The sequence below is a fragment of the Ambystoma mexicanum genome, chromosome 6p, assembly GCF_040938575.1.
Source record: "Ambystoma mexicanum isolate Mex_15411 chromosome 6p, UKY_AmexF1_1, whole genome shotgun sequence".
Taxonomy (NCBI): Eukaryota; Metazoa; Chordata; class Amphibia; order Caudata; family Ambystomatidae; genus Ambystoma; species Ambystoma mexicanum.
The window spans coordinates 1,262,695,042-1,262,712,355 of NC_090935.1; the positions used below are offsets into that span (position 1 = coordinate 1,262,695,042).

Below are 17,314 nucleotides of genomic sequence, written 5' to 3' on the forward strand. Positions count from 1 at the left end.
CCATTTGTGTGGTTGTCAGTTTGTCTTCCTTTCTGAGTGTCTCACTCTTCGTTTCTCACTCTGCATCCTTTTCTATTTGCCTCCCTCCACACTCTCCCCTTCCTCCATCCACTCAATCATGTCCGCCCTCTTTCATTCTTTAATCCGCAGCCATCTCTCAAAGACGTCTCCATCAGACGGATTTTTCCCTGTTTTGGCCCCAGTATTGTGATGTGCAAATGTTGGCAGGCTTTTCATGAAAGGCTGTTCAGAAAGAGAACTAATACTAAATGAATAATGATCTACGGGTGAACAGGGGTGCTTAAAGAGAAACCTCAACTGTGTCTCTCAATCCCCAGTGAGAGCTGAGAGACAGGGTGGCTGCATGATGTACAACTTGGCTTCAAACTTGCTCATCCTGTCGCGTTGCTCTAAAACCTTGTACTCTTTATGTATTGGTCACTTATTAGTTATTAGGCGCTTATACAATTAGCAAAATTGTTTCAAAGCGCCTACAGGGCGGGGACAGGGGAAGAAATGAATTAGAAGGATAAATAATTGCATTAATAGTACAAATAATGAGAATAAAGTGGAGACAAACCTACTATGCCTTGTGAATGTTCAGAACGTGCAGGGGCGGGGTGGGGGGGGGGGAGGTGAGCGATAAGGTGCTGTGGTGCTCGTGGAGAAGTGCTTGGGCTTTGGGTAGTTCGTTGGACATTTTCTTCCCTCTGTTAGTTGCATGGAGAGAGCCACTCACTCGAACACTTGTTAGCCGTTCTACCCATGCAATTGTTGGCCCTGCCAAGCACAAATGCATGGACATTCAGGCAGACCCGGGTTTCCGTGCATTGTTTACACTTCATAGTGCATTCGTAAATGCCTCCACCCATGTGCATGGAGGCCGCGAGGCATTCACATGAATTCCTAAGGAATCCGCCAGCTTTACCAGCTGCTAAAAGCTGGTGGATTCCATGTGTGTTGCAGATGCACATGAGCAATTATCAAAATCTGTTGGTGAGCAGTGGGGATGTTAAATGTTAAAGGTATTTGTACCGCGCACTGTCACCAACGGAATTGGTCCCCAGGCGCACTGGCGGATCTGCAAACGATAAGTGCATTTGTTTTTCAAAGGTGGAGCAAATGGGCTGGCAGGAAGGTACATTTAGTTCTGGGACCCCAGGCAACCCATTGAAAAACTTGAAAATCCCGTTCAGTGGGGAAATTGGGTCCAACACCGTTCGTAACCTTCAACACATGTACACTTCATTTTCTGCTCTTGGTGATTGTAAAATGACTCCCAGAATCTGCCCCATTTGTAGAGAGGATTTCTTTCTCAGTACTCCCATTCTTTGCAGATCAGAAACAGTAACATTACTTTGTGCTGGGTCACACACATTTGGTATAGCTGGGATTTAAATTACAAAATTTACCTCATACCTTTCTAGCTCTAAAAGTAAGGTACAACTATTTAGGTCTCGACAGTCGAGGACTACAATGTTATAGAGCTTACTTGCAAAGTGCACACATCGCATAGCAGAACTAAACCTTTATATTTCTCTTGTTATAGCAACATGTTCAGCAAGCGGACGTCCAACCTGTTTTAATTGGTGGTGAAATAAATGTGAATAGCCACATGAAAGCAAACCTATTCTTTTTTTTATGTATGTCAAACCAGCACACATTGGGGATTTGAACTAGGCCTTAAAGTATGTGTTTATTTTGTGCCCACGTTCATTGACTTTTAAGAAGGCACACGTTTGCTAGGCACCTGGACTGGTGTGTGGGCTTTCAGTTTAAAATGCCCTGTCACAGTCGGAATGAAATATTTATTCATTAGAAAAAGCCTTGTAGAGAACAAGAATATGGATTTAGAAGTTATTGCCACACCCTCATGTGCATACCTTTTTGTTATGCAGGGAAGGCGCCCTAAGACACTGAAGGTGGGTGAAATGGCGGTGGGCCTGGCACCGCTTTCTGAGCACAAACTATAGTAAATAATGTAATTGCCGCCTAGCCTAGCCAGCAACATGGTTTTGCAGGATGTGGTGACTCATCCGAAGTAGTGTGTGGCTGCCCAGGATCATGCACGTTGCTTGAGTGGCGAAACCAGGATTCGGGCCCAGTGTGCGATTTCTTTTTTAATTTTTTTGATATTTTTTTTTCAGCACATGACCACATAGTTTCCAAGCTATAGTGAATATAAGTATTTCTTGGGGTTTGGGTTTCAAGAGATTAAATAATTGTTGCATAGCAATGGCTTGATTAAATTAACTAGTTGAAGATTCTAGGAATGATCATAGAAATGGGTCCAACAATGCTATCATTCTAGCTTTATTTTGCCCATTCTGACTGTGTTATGCATGATATGGCATTTATAACGCGCCTGTAGCGGCCTGCAAGTAGCCGAGAGCCTAAACAAATCGAGTGAGTTTTACAACTATTCACAGTGCAGGAAAAAGCAAAGCAATAGAAGGTGACCTGGCTGGGTCGTTATTTAACAACGCAATCAGTACTGTGCTTTTTTTTCCATTTACCCACCTCGTCGGGGCAATACTCCTACCCCGGGCACCCCTGGGCCCGGGCCCTCCGCACCCAATCTCTGGTAATGATTTGACACAACGCGTAACCTCGGGGATCAGCTGCTCTTCACTGTGCATAGTTGCCAACATGTTCTATTCCAACCCGTAGGTGCTTTTCCAGTCCGTTTTTTTTCTTTGCATTCTGGGGCTTGTCAGTTTTATAATTGGGGGTGTGGAGGCGAGCATAACTGCAGGTGCTGACTGCAAGCCCCAGAATGCAAAGAAAAAAACAGGACTGGATGAGCACCTACAGATTGGAATGGATCACGTTGGCAACTATGACTGTGCTTTGAAATATCACCTGTGAAAGTGTCACTGCTGAGCTGCGAAGGAGCTGCTGATGAGCACAGGATGACTACATTCAAGTCTTTGGCCACTCGCCCATATCCTGGCCACATTATTGGTTACCTTAAACTCGCAGGGAGGAGTCCAGGTCGTCGAACTCAAGTGCAGGTACTGAGGCCTGTTTTAAAACCGGTCAATTTGAAGCACTGTTGTCAACAAACTTGGGCAGGTTTGTGCAGCTTGGAGGAACCGTGGGAGGCCACAGGCAGTTAGCCTAGCACAGCCCTTTCACGGGCAAGAAAGCTCAGCTAGTTAAGCACAGGCAGAGAGAGGGTGAGGGTGAGTGTGTGTGTGTCAATGTGGATGGGGTGCGGTGGCCATTAATCTCAAGTGAGGTGGGTAAATGTACTTGTGCGTGAGTGGGGTAATCTCATCTCCTCGCAGCGCTTGGATACTTTCACCAGCCATGCATCATTCAATGCGGTTCACTGACATTCCTTACCTCTTATTAGTGTAGAGTAAGTGGAGTCCAACATTGGAGCAATGTGTTCATTATGGCTGCCATCTTGGTCACCAGCTGCAGTGACCGGCACTACCCCCTGATCACCTATTTCTGAATGTGATGGTTAGTGATGAACTGGCCAAAAGGCTGTACAAAATATATTCCAGCCTCTGTGACTACATTGCTTTCACATGAAATGTGACTGATGGGCAATGCTGCATAGAGGATTGGCTTATTTTAGGCAATTCTGTTGCCAAACGGATCACCCTGGTGCCACCCATGGGCACCGGATTGCCAGATTTTAAACGTAATTCACAATCCCAAGTAAACGCAGAAGTGGCAGTGCCATGTTTCGGGCAACCTTTCCTACAGACGGTATCTGAGGAGCACATGCCAACAAATGTATACCTTTCGTCAAATCCTAGCAATTGCATGCACATTTATTTTAAATCCCTGTAAAGTCAAGAAAAACACAATTCCGGTACGACAATGAGTTTTTCGAGGAATGCAGGGTGGCAGCATAGTGTCACGAGGCTGTCTCAGTTGCCCATCCTCAGTTGCCCATCCTCACAACGCTCTTTCTGAATTGTCTTAATGTTGTCCTTTGTCTGGAAAAGGAACAGTGAACTTGAAGGTTCCAAGTTGCCAAGTGGGAGACTGCCGGCCTCGTCTGATGCCCAATTGCTCTATCTGGCACGGTTGGTGATCCTGAAGCTAGTGCCAGAGAGGGCCACTGGGGCCCTTGTACTCTCAAAATTAGACAGCAGAAAATGTTGCCTGCTTTTAGCAACATTCCTTGGCGTTGATATGACGTAGCAAATGCGCATCAGACTCCCTCTGTGGAACTGAATGACTTCAAGCGTCAGACTCTAGTGCCTGCCTCATCATTGGGATTGACACGCAGGAATTTATTAAAGAAATCACTCACTGCTTCTGTTGTCGGGGTCGAAGTGTCCAAACAAAGTACTGTATCCATGTTCCTCTGCCCTTGGCATTGCCCCCTCCCAAAACATTCCCCCATCGATCCAGCCTCGCCCCTTCCCACTGCTAACCCCTGGGTCCTGCCTTTCCTCCTCTCCAGCCCGGAATGCTGTTGTACAGCAATACTGTCAAAGTGCCAGAAAATGGCCGCCATTGCTTTCAGTCATTGTCCCCCACAGCGTGCAGCTTTGTGCACCCTCCCCTCCTTTCCCAAACCCGACCATTCACACCTCGCTGCCCAGCACTATAACCTCTCCACCAATTACCTGCACACGCAGCTTTGCCTGCAGCCATGTCGGGTTAATTGCAGAAAACAAACGCTGGTCACTTCCTGTTTTTTCCTCCACGATTGGCAAACGCCATGAATTTCCCTGCACCGGATTAGGAACGGCGGAAGGAAATGTGCTTTGCCCCGAAAGGGAGGCTGTTTTCTGAGTCCGACATAAAGAAAGTGAGCGGGCTCATTAACTTGAGCAATCGGATGTGAAGTCAGCAGAAATTAGCATGGCACGGTGAAATATGCAAATACAAATTGCACAGGACGAATGGCATGGCCTTTCATAGAATCAACACGCAAAAAACCAACAGGATATTTGCTTTCAATGTTTTGAAAACGTTCAAAGTTGTGCATGTTACACTCCCAACAATCAATAACGATGTTTTCGCTGGAACATGATGTCCCCAATGGGACATTTCAGCTTTGGTTGTTTGGCAACTTTCATCAGTTTATCTGGTGCAGGGAGGGGGCCGGCTTGCGAACCTTGCGACCACGGTTGGAGTCCCGAGGATGGCGTAAATTCACAAGTTTAAAAAAAGGCAGGACATGTTTCCGTATTTTAGGCACGGCCTCTAAAATATAGAGGGGTGAAGGTGGGGGGGCTGCATCCACCCTCTGAGTGGCTCGACTCTGCCCACCCGCGTGTAGCCTCGACTTGGGCCCTGGTCCGACCCTTATGCACATTTACTTTCACTTGACCAGTTCACCATAATGGACTTTATTGGGTCTGTCCTGGTGAGCTGTGCTCCCGGCGCCATGTTATGGCGGGGGTCAGTTGCCACATCAGTGTTTGGTTCACACGCCATCAATGTGTTTGTGAGGGCTGGGCAGAAAATGTCACTAGTGCAAGGGCCACCAGAACGGTCCATGTCATCTTTGAGAATTTGGTGACCTCTGTTACTTATACTGCAGCATCTGCCAAAAAGTACATCCTCTGTACTCTTCTTTCTGGTTCTTTGTGGATGGGGCCTTCTGAGTGACGACCCACTGGGTGTACTGGCCCAGAGACCCACCTATAGCGAGGCAAGCCAGTGAAGGACTGCTCTCTACAGTGTTCCATGGCAGCATTCCTAATCACCAGGCATCTAAAGTAGCCACTTCACATGGGTCAGGCAGAAGGACGCCCCCTCCCCTCCCCAATGTTCCCCTAGTCTTTCCACAAAATAAACGGCCCTCCATAACTCCTGGCTAGGTTGGGAAATGCAAAGCCCTGGAGACTCCTGGCTTTCTCGCCAGCATTCTTCAATGTATATTGCATCTACTGAAGTTGTCATTCCTTTGCATCGTAGTCGGTGACTGGGAGCAGAGGCAGCCCTATGGCAAGGTGCCTTTACAGAAGCGCATTATAGGGAGTTGCATATACCGGGCTGTGAAGGGATAACAGTGGGGAACATGTCCAAGGGACTGGAGGACAGGACATATCTTAACTTCGACAGCTGGAGGCCGCTAGTTGCACACTTAAATTGGTGATCATGAGGGCAAAAAACAGGAGAGGTGGGTTGGGCGGTTAGTTTGGATAGGAAGGTGGAAGGGCTTGGGAGTAAGGGGGGGTGGGAGAGTCCTTCTATTGCTAGCCGGTGAGGCACATTGTGAAGAGCTTCACTAAAGAGATGTCTTGGATGGCTGAGTGGGGGGCATTCCAGTGTAGTGGGGGCAAGTAGGAGAAGGAGTGTAAGGGAGAGGACACACGCAGGCCACGTTTAACCCAGTCTTGGATCTTCCCTCAATGGGCTAGCTCTTGTGGTTTACCCACATTTATGTTTTTAAAGCTGCAAAGTGAGACCCACCCCACCTTTCTTTGCAAGATGGCAATGGACCCATGAAAGGTGGCCCTAGACCCATTTCCCTTTATTGTGGGATTCAAGAATATAGACGTGTTGATTTTTGACTGACTGGCTTCAGTGAGGAAGGAAAAGCTAGAGCTTTTTTGATGTTTTTTTTAAATAAAGTCATGCAGGTAGCTTTCTCTGAAAGTCAGGCCTACTAATCGTACCCCTTTTTTCATAATGCTCCAAAGTAGAAAGAATAGTGTACACATTTGACATTGCTGCGCTTGTCTACTGACCACGATCAGCAGTGTGTTTTTTTTCAACATGGCAGTAACAAAGTGATATTCACGTTCCTGCCACCAACTGTTGGAACCAAAAGTGCGGCAGTCGGGATCTTCCTTTAACCAAGGGCAGCCATACATATAATGTGGGCCCCAGGATCTTGACTGATGAATCTAAATACAAGCATTGCCTGGTTTTGACACTTTAGTCTCTGGGAACCAAGCAACCATACTGCCAAAAACTATTTGCTGACATCAGCTTGGTTGTATTCACTGTCTGGAATAGACATTCGCCCAAAACAAGCCATATGGGTTTAGCCCCAACAAAAATCTTGTCTTCCTGGGGGAAAAGTGTTCTCACCAGCCAGGAAGAACAGAACTGCCCCCAGCGGTTCAGTGCTTCAAAGGGTAGGCTTCATCAGGCCAAAGGAATTGACACCAGGGTGTTAATTACCAGAGACCCTGGAGTGTGGACATACCAAGGAAGGGGCACATGAAAGGACTTTCCAGTTGGAGAAGGGTTCCACCAACTTGGATTTTCCTAAGGCTCCCAAACTTCCCATCCTCTCCCCATTTACTGCAGACAAAGCACATGGAAAATGACTTCACCAGGCATGTGAATCTGAACACACCAGCCAGGATTTGGACCCTTTACAGAAAGCTAGAATGGAACAAAAGCACTGACCTTTTGCCTATGTAAAGAGGTGGGGGAGGAGTGTGACCCTCCCTTTGGTGGATTGATCTTTGGATACTTGCATTAATCTGGAACATGTTTAGTAGTACAGTTTGTTCCAAAGCCTTCTGCCATACGGGTGAACCCCACGATTTTCAAGGAAGAGGCAAATCCTTCTCCCTAACCACCCAAGCGAACATTTGGGGTTACCAGCTGTTGGACAAGGTCTGCTTGCAACCAGGGTCCCGCTCCTGGAGGATGGAGTAGAAGTGCTCCGTGGAATCTCCTTGGTTGGGAGGGGTGGCACAAGGACTACCCTTAACATTCAGCAACCAAAGAGCATAGGAAGTGACCCCTGGCTTGCCCTGCTTCTCTAACCTTCTTTTGCTCCAGTTTGGACACCTTCCTAGCTGATTCAACAGAACCACTCGTTAAATTGTGACTGCTTCTTGCATCTCTGCCTCAACGCCAAAGCTGCCTTGTCTCCATTTCCGAGTTTGCTCCAAGTCTTCTAGTCTGCCCAATGAGGCACTGACTGCCTGGTTACCTGGCTCTTCGAGCCCCAAGCCATAATTATTGTAGTAGCATGGCTCTGTGGTGAGCCAGTTTAGCCCACTCAACACTGATGGAAAGTCTTCACTTCACCGCACCAAGACCAGGGAGTCTTCCATCCCTGCCGACCAAACAGTGCCTGTATTTCCCCTGTGTCTTTGACCCACAAGCAGTGACAGTGCCAAACCGCTGCATATAGTTGAATACAGTTAACCAACTCATCTTCCAAGCGCTCTGCTAAAACAATCTAGACTCTGTGAAGGCATCATGAAGTAACACAGATAACCGATTCAAAACAAAATGTTTTATTAAATTAAGGCTAACTTGCCCTATGCTAAGGTGGGATTTCCCTACCTGAACAAAGGAAGTTCAACTTAAGTCTGTCTGTGTCCAACACCGATCCTTGCCCTCACAACTAAAGCTAAACAATTTGTAGCAATGTCAATAACAAAAAAAATGGTGATCAAACAAAGTTCCGGACTTCTTCCAGCTCGTAGCTCCCTTCTCAACTCCCCTTCCCAAAGTTCAAGAAAGTTCCACAAAAGTCTTGAGATTACCTTTCCCAAGTTCACGCAATTGCACACCTCCTTGGGGATCCCTTCCCCAAGTTCAAGGCAACACAGTTCCAAAGAAAAGGGGTCTTGAGGTTCCATTCTCAAGACAACTTTATATTTGATCATGGATTCAAGATTCCCTTCCCCAAGACTCCAGCGTATCAACTTATACTTGGATTCAAACTTCCAATGTTCAACAAAACTCCAGGTCAACTTGACACTCCTTCTGGATTGCATGAACGGTTCACGCAAAGTGCTCCTTCTTGGTTTGTTTCATTGTCTTTATCTTTCACCATTGAGGGTTCCTTGGTCTAGGCGTAGATCTCAGTCCACACAGTCCACCCATCACAGGTCGCGCAACCAGGAACCCTAGGCTCTTCGGCCCACACAGCTTCTTCTATATTTGCCCCTCTGTGCATATTCACATTCGCTTAGATTCTCCTTGTTTGCCTCTTGACTGTATGAGTAGGTTCACACTCAATTGGCTTCTCCTGCGTAGCCTCTTGGCTTTGCCACAATGTAGCACACAACTTCTGCCAGTCTGTGGCCTTGCCAGGTGGTAGTTATTCATAAACTTTGCCAGTTCACTTTGTGGTGGTCTTATTTAGTCCCCAACTTTCTGTTAGGCTATTTAACATCTGTGCTCTTTTCTCTTTCAAATGGGCACTTTCCCATTTGCTTTTCATCTCACAGCTTTGCCCATAACATTTTCATTCAGTTTGCTATTCAATATTTCCTTTTTCAAGTATTCACCACTTGTTTAATATTAAATGTTCACTTCGTTATCCCGAAATATGCTCAACTACTTTCAGATCGTTCATAGTTTTCTGATTTCAGTTCATTTGGCATTTTCAGAATACACGGCAGCATTAGCGGAGTGTTCCCTTGATTACTCACTGGTTCTACGCGACCACTCTCTGCAGCTTCGCCAGTTCCCTTGTGAGATTCTCCTGGATCCACGAGCTTTGTCTCTCTCGCGGGGGCCACTGAGCGCTTCCCTCGCTCTCCCGCTTGCCGTGGCGGCTGTGGGCTTTGGGCGGAGCACAGCCTCTTCCTGTTGCTATCGGCAACCAGAGCTCGGCTAGAGATTTAGACCTTATTGCGGCCCGCACTCGGCCGAGGCCTCCGTCTCCTTCTCCGGACTTGCACAGCTCCCAGTCCTGGCTCCGACTTGCTTTTCTCCAGCTCATTTCATCCCCTGCTCTCCCTGCTTGCCCACAGGTCTCTGGACTCCCACCGGTCTTGGTGGCATTCAGCCCCACCTCCTATACTCCCTAAGAGTATTAAGGACCCAGATGTGGTCAGTAAGATCAATTGCCTGGCCTCTAGTCAACTTATAGTGGGCATGCCTGACTACCCCAATTGCTATTCATTCGGTCCTCTTCTTCGTCACTGTACCATTCTAAGTTACTAGGGGAATCCAGATGTGGACCCCTTGCTCACTATTCTTAGAGAGGCACAGCTACACCTCACTGTCGAGGCCTAACCAGGCCAAAATGCTTGTCTGGGGTTGCTGTTGGTACTCTTGTTGAGAGGAGAATTGCCTAGCATTTCGGTGCAGGACTTCCCCGGGCAGGACAAAGACTGATGTTTTGGATATGTCTCCTCTGTGAAAGATAGTGAGCTAAAGAATCTGGGTTAGTTTCTCGTAACCAGGGCTAATGTCTGGCAGAGCGACTCCCAGGACCCCCCTTGTTAATCTGTCCTAAAGATAACATTCTAGGTAATCAAGCCTCAGAGTTCCCTTCTCCACTTGGTGGTGGCCTTACCTTTCTGGTAGGCTGTTTTACATCTGCGCTCCTGTAAATGGGCACTTTCCCATTTGCCTTTCATTATCTTGCAGCTTTGCCCATAACGTTTTCATCCATTTGGCATTAAGTATTCACCACTTGTTTAATATCACAAAATGTTCCATTTGTTATCCAGAACTATACTCAATCACTTTCAGATCGTTTGGCATTTTCAGAATACATGGCGCCATTAGTGGAGCACTCCGGACAGAGTTCTTTTGATTACAATCCCTGGTTATGTGTGACCGCTCTCCGCATCTTCGCATCCCTTGCAGCAGGCACCGAGAGCTTTCCCCTGCTCTCCCGCTTGCTCTGGTGGCTGTAGGCTTCGGGCAGAGCACAGCCTCGTGCTGTTGCTATTGGTAACCGGAGCTCAGCCAGAGATTTAGACCCTCTCATGGCCCACACTCTGCAGAGGTGTGTCTCGTTCTCTGAACTTGCACGACTCACAGTCCTGGCTCAGACTTGCTTCTCTCCAGCCCATTTTGTCCCCTGCTTGCACACAGGTCTCCGTCCTCGCGCCAGTCTCAAACAGTGGCATGCAGCCCCACCTCTTATACTCACTAGGAGTATTAAGACCCCACAGGAGTGGGTCAGTAAGATCATTTACCTGACCTCTAGTCTAATTATTAGTGGGACATGCCTGAATTCCCCAATGGTATGCATTCACAATCTTCGGTACCACAGTGGTAAAAATACTTATTGGTATTCACTACTCGTAGTCGCCTTTTACTCGTCTCAGTACGGTGACCGATCCAATGAAGTGAGATGTCTTACAATGGCCCCTCATGGCTGGGGCAGGGTATTTCCTTTTCAGAGGGAAAAGGGGATACCATGTCTCGCCTGTGGGTAACCCACTCCTTATCCTCAAGGATCCTCGACCCAGGTGATCCTCCCTCGCTTCTCCATCCCCAGGGTCAGGATCCAAAAGCTATGCCTTTCCCTGGCCACCTGAGAAGAGGGTTGAGGGGTGGGGGGGGGGGGTGGTGGTGGAGTAGGAGTAGGAATGAGGATGCCTTCGGGTTTCTCACAACTCCTGATTCTCTGCTGAAGACAAGAATCCAGATACTGATGGTTCTTTCGCCATGGCCTGCTTTAAAGTGACCTAGTGTCTACTAAGCCCCCACTCTCTACCTTTTTGAAAACCTCTTCAGTGAACGCTACATTGCTGCTGAAATGTATGGCCTATATTCAAAACTAAAGTGCCCTTTTTTTCTAAAGTCTGCACCATTTTCTTTTCCCTTACATGTGAGAACTTTAGTCATGCGTCACACTTGGATAGATCTGTGAAGTTTAGCCACAAGTCCGATTGTGAAATTAACCTTGCGTATCACTAGATAGGATTGTGAAGACTAGTCATGTGTCCCATTAGATAGAATTGTGTAGACTAGTCACCTAGAAGAATTGAGAGAATAGTCCATGCACTAACCACCCTGCTCCTGCTCTACTCCAACACTCCACCAATGTACTTTACACGTCCACTGGGCTAGCCAAATTATACACACCCCAAACATAAGCAATAATCGCATACAATAAACAATCCTAGACAGTGGACCTTGCCCATATTGATTCAACAAGCCAGTGCGCACAACCTTAAATATCAGACCATCTACACATAAAACACACACACACCAACATATCAAACATTCACTTAGAAAACAAACCAGGCATTCGGCCTAACCCGTACAGATATAACAAGCCAGTGCATGCAAGCAATCATCTTTTAAGCCAACACAGACGCAGTTTCTCCTGGTTTTGGACCTATCCGATCTCTCTGCCCTCACTAACCAACCCCATCATCTTTCTTGCAGCCATGCGAGCGCCTGGAGACTGCACCAGGGTGGTAGCAATGCACAGTATAAATCAACATAACCTGGATCGGTTGTAGCGTTTAATGAAAGTACTTTATTATAATTTTCTTTAATAGAACCTTGCTTGGGCATTCTTTTATTTTGGTATCGCAGTATTTTAGTTTGTTCTGCTAACTCATACCCCTCCGGAAGTGTAGTATGCCTTTGTCCCATGTTACCAAAAGAAGTGAAGTAGGTATAACCGTCGGGCTGCACTGCTGTTTCACCTTTTTGATTGGGGATCACCACTTTTTTAGTAGTAGTGCAGGGCTGAGTAGTGTTTTCCGTTACTCATCCCTGTTCTCCTGCAGAGAAGTAGTCCTTTTGTCACTGGATTCCTCAGACCTTCCTCTGCAGCATTGAGACTGGATCTGACACTGTAAAATGTCAACTGAGGTCGGCCTTGGATCAGCTTAATTTGCTATCCGCAATGCAGCTGGTGGGCCTGTTTGGTCCGCGGTGTGGAGCTTCATTGTAGGGTCGCTCCTCTGCCAGTTGCAGAGGTTCCCTTTACGTTCTCTCCGACGCTATGATGTCGCTTGGATTCAGCTGCAAACATTCCTTAGGTTGTTTTTAATAAATGCTGATTTGGTTCCCCAGTTCTGGTAGTCTGAGCTCATGGTGACCGTATTGGGCCACTTGTCGTCCTACCTGTAAAGCGTCTGTGAAATGGGCTAAATCCTTTCAGATGGTGGCAGTTTGTGACCTATAGAATCGGAACCTTCATGACTCCCATGGATCTGTATTGCTTTTTAGTTGTCATCCTTTTTTGCCACTGAAGACTTAACCCTTTATGCTCTCATTAACACAGGAGCTGGTCGCAGAAGGTATGGGGGAAGACACCAAAGGGATCCTTGGAACTTCATTTAAGAGGACAAGCACGTTCCTGGGCCACCAGGTGTTCAATAGGTGGGTGAAATTCAGCAATTGAGCTATCTTGAAAAGGGCCATTGCATCTCAATTGACCATTGTTTTTTTTAAACTGGATAGCACATCATGTTTATTTAAATGCTAACCTGTTTTGAATTTCTCTAGGGTTGTTTCACACACATACCTGATGCTGTGACCACATAGATCGCCACCCTCACCCTGAAAGACAACAATTGTGCCCACTTTCCCCTTTGAAAGCAAGCAAGTTTGAACGCTTGGTAATTTAGCGCACCATCTCTAGATTAAATAAATCTGTGAAAAACGTGGCTGTCACGGGTTCGATATCCATTGGGGTCCATTAGACCTTCCAATGCCAAGGAAATTAGTACTGTTATATTTGTAATCTTTATTTACAGTGTGACAAAGGGGAACGGGGCTGTCAAACATTCATAAACTCAAGTTGTTTAACTTTCCTGGCTGTTTCGAAATGGCACAGTGCTAAATTGGTCATCTATCATTAATGCCCAAGACCACATAAAGGGAAAAGCTGATGTTGGCCATTGTGAACTTTCTGATGGCTTGCATCCAGGTTTCTCGGAAAGCATTTAGATGCCAAAGTTCCCAGAAAGGTAACTGAAAGGCACTGGGTGCACCTTTTTAATGTTCCACGCCTCACCCATTGATGCATGTATTTTAAGCGTTCGTCATGACGACATAGCATTTGGTTTAGATCGCACCCATGATTTTGGTGAGCATGGCAATGTTGGCCTAGGCAGGCCTGTGACTGGTTTTCATAGCCTCAAAAACGTAAGCCTTTGGCATTGGTCCAATGATGACGTCACAATATGATTTCCAATGTGATATTGGCCTTTAGCTGAGGCCTCAGATTTGTATGTGCCCTTTACACCGCTCTGGTCTCTGTGCCAATGTGTTGTCAGCTAGTGTAAGTGCTGCGCTTTGTGAGGCAGGTGCATGCTTATTTTTTGGGTTGTCCATCTGTTCACTACAGATATTTACTTTCAAATTTCACCTTTAGAACACCCCCTCCCCTTCTACGTGCATGTGTCCATGTTTTTTCCCCTGATCTGCTTACCGAGTTGTACAGTGGGATATGGTGGCACACGTTCATTTGGGGTTTCTCAAGACCCAGTCCTAACTTTCTCAAATCACCACTCCAGATTTAAGAACAGGTAGCCTGGTCCAGAATTCTATGGGCCTGGGATTTATTTTAAATTATTTGAGTTTTTGCAGAACACCCCAGGTCATTTTTCACCAACTCCAAGTGAGTACTAAGAGATGCAAAGAGGCTGAGTGCAGAGAGTAGTCCAGCAGAAATGAACAGACCGCTTGTTCTTGTGATTTTTCACCCGTTATTCATTTAATGTCAGATTTTTGACTTGTGCCATCATATGTGTATATCCAATCCGTGATGACAGCTTTTCATGGGGGATTGTGTGCAGTTCCATCAGGTAGGCCTAGTCTTATCCCTATGGTCATCAGGGCGATCTGATACTTTTGCTGTCTAGTCTCCATAGGCTGCTCCACCACCAAGATAATTCCACCTGCAGATTCCTTCTGGAACACCTGCCGGATCTACCAATTTCCTAGACATTCGAAACCTTCGAGACCCCTCTACAAGCAGGTTTCAGCTCCTGTCACTCGGCTCCTGTCACTCCACGGAAACTGCTCTCATGAATGTGCCCAACTTAATCGCCTCTGCAAAGCACTCCAACCTATACTCTATCCTTAATTCTTCTTGACCTGTCTGTTGCCTTCAACACTATCTATCACTCTGATCTCCTTTATACTCTTTCTTATTTATTTGTATTTTGTTTATTTATAACGCGCAAACCATTAGGCCCGGGGGCATCAGGGCGCAATTTGTACAAAGTTGCAGGGAAACAAAATGCAGACAAACAATTGCAATACAGAATTTACAGTAACAAAAATTACATTACAGAATTTACAGTAACCGCATATAAGTTATTAACCATAAGCCATTTATCTAATTACATATTACAAAGATTACAGTGCCCACTAGGTTTGACAGAGGATATACCTTTGGGTATACGGTAATAGTACAGCGGGCCAGAAATAGTATCAGAGGAGGCGGACCAAAGTAAGTGAGACAGGCGTCGAGCAAGTCTTATTGCTGGTCAAAAAGCCAAGATTTGGTTTTGGCCTTAAAGGTGCTGAAAGAATCCTCAGCTCTGATAGTAGCAGGGAGGGTGTTCCATAGTTTAGAGGCGAGGACAGAGAAGCTGGTGCCCCCAGCTTTTTGAAGCTTAAACTTGGGGATCGAGAGACAGTGAGTCTGGGCAGTTCTTAGTGGTCGGGCGGTAGCGTGGCGAGATAGTTGACTGCAGAGATAGATCGGGGCTTTGTTGGCCAGGCATTTGTGCGTTAGGGCCAGTGTTTTTAAGGAGATTCTCGGTTTAACAGGTAACCACTTTAAGTTTGTTCTAGCTTCTGAAATGTGGTGGTTGCGGGGAATGTTCAAGGCCGCTCGAATGGCATTATTCTGGGTCGTTTGGAGTTTGCTCAAGTTCTCCTGGCTGGTACCTAAGTAAAGAGCACTACAATAATCAATTTTTGCCATAATGAGGGTTCTAGCTAGTGACACTGTTGGGAGTGGTAAGAAACAGTCTGCAGGCTGCAATAAGTTTGCACGTATAAGCAGAGGCAGACCTGGCTGCATTTATTTGTCTAGATAAGGATAGGGTGGAGTCAAGGTAAAAGCCTAACGTTTTGGTGTCTTTTGAAACTCTTATGTTATTACCGTCTATGGTGAATGACTGATAGGACGGCTCCAGTTTGCTCAGGCATTGTGAGGTACCCAGGATAAGGAGCTCCGTCTTATCGTCATTTAGACATAGCTGGTGTTGGGCCAGCCAAGCTTGGATGACCAGGTAGACCTCATTGATGGCCTTGGTGTCAGCTAGATAATCACCTGAGATGGGAATGAGTATCTGGGTGTCATCCGCATAGTTGGTATAGGAGACACCCAGATAGTCAAGCACATCAAAGAGTGGTTTCGTAAAGATGTTGTAAAGTGTGGGTGACACTCAAGATCACTGAGGTACGCCGCAGTGAATATGGGAGGGGTCCACAGCTGCGGATGGTGCAAAGACCCTCATGGATCTGTTGCTGAAAAAGGATTTGATCTATGCCGCAGCGGAGGAGAAGTTGGCCGCAGAGTGGAGGTGCCTGCAAAGGATCTGGTGGTTGACCAAGTCAAATGCGGCGGAGTGGTCGAGGAGTAATAACCTTGCTAATTTGCCCTTGTCCTTCAATACTTCGATCTGGGTTTTTAGATCTATTAGAGCGGTTACGGTCCCGTGTCTGGGCCGAAATCCGGATTGTCGTAGACCTAGCAGATTATTGGATTCCAGGTAGTTTTGGATCTGAAGGTAAGCTGCGAGGTCTAATATTTTAAGCAAAAACGGTACTGTAGTGCTAGGTCGGAAGTTCGTAGGTATACTTGGGTCTAGGGAAGGTTTTTTGAGTAACTGGATCACCCACGCGTCCTTAAGGTTGTCCGGGACAATGCCTGTTTTAAAGGAGGAGTTGATGAAGGCCGTAATGAATGGAGCTAGATCATGGGCAGAGTCCTTAATGATGGCAGCTGGGCACGGGTCACCTTGGCAGTTGGATGGTTTAATTCTCAAGATATTTTCTACCTCAGTAACAGTGAGCGGTGAGAAGGTGAAAGGTTTGGTGTTAGCAGTGTCTAAGGGGAGGTCAGGGGAGAGAGAGCGGTTGTCAAGCTTAAGGCTGTCCTGCTTGTCTTTGATTTTGGATTGAAGCATAGAGATTTTGTTTAGTAAGGCTGTTTGAATGTTAGCACACCATGTGCTATCTTTCATGCATGTGTCTGGAGGGGAGACTGGGGTTTCAAGCTCTTTTACGATTCTAAAGAGTTAATTTGCGTTCGAATCGGCTTGCAAAATATGATTGTTGAGCAACTCTTTTTTTTAGCAGTGATGATGGCGTCTTTGTAGGTAATGGAGGCAAGAAGGAAGCAATCTTTATGCTTATCAGACGGGTGGCTTTTCCAGCGATTTTACGCACAGCGTTTAACTTTGCGGATGATTCTTAACTGTGGCGTGAACCAAGAGTTAAGATGTGCTCGTGATTTGGCCTTCCTAGGTTTGATGGGTGCTATAGCGTCTATAGCCGTGAGCATGGTTTGGTTATAGGTGTCTGCTAGGGAGGTGGGGGTCAGAACATAAGTTGGTAGTCTCGTTAAGGGAAGGGAGTAGCAATGGGAGGAGTTGTTCCTTGGTTATGTTTTTTTTTTTTACTGCGCTTGGGGAGTTCTGGGGCTATCTGTGTCGGGACTCGCGGGGTTGCTTCAGACCATAAGCAA

At 46.5% G+C, this 17,314-nt stretch overlaps 1 protein-coding gene across 1 annotated transcript in view; it reads left to right on the forward strand.

The window, feature by feature from the left end:
* The window catches only part of GLDC (glycine decarboxylase), a 472,733-nt gene that overhangs the window by 268,186 nt on the left and 187,233 nt on the right, over positions 1-17,314 (forward strand). Inside the window, exon 12 of the mRNA XM_069625925.1 lies at positions 12,887-12,984. Within this exon, the coding sequence (XP_069482026.1) occupies positions 12,887-12,984 (98 nt within the window). The remainder of the gene's footprint in view (positions 1-12,886; positions 12,985-17,314) is intronic.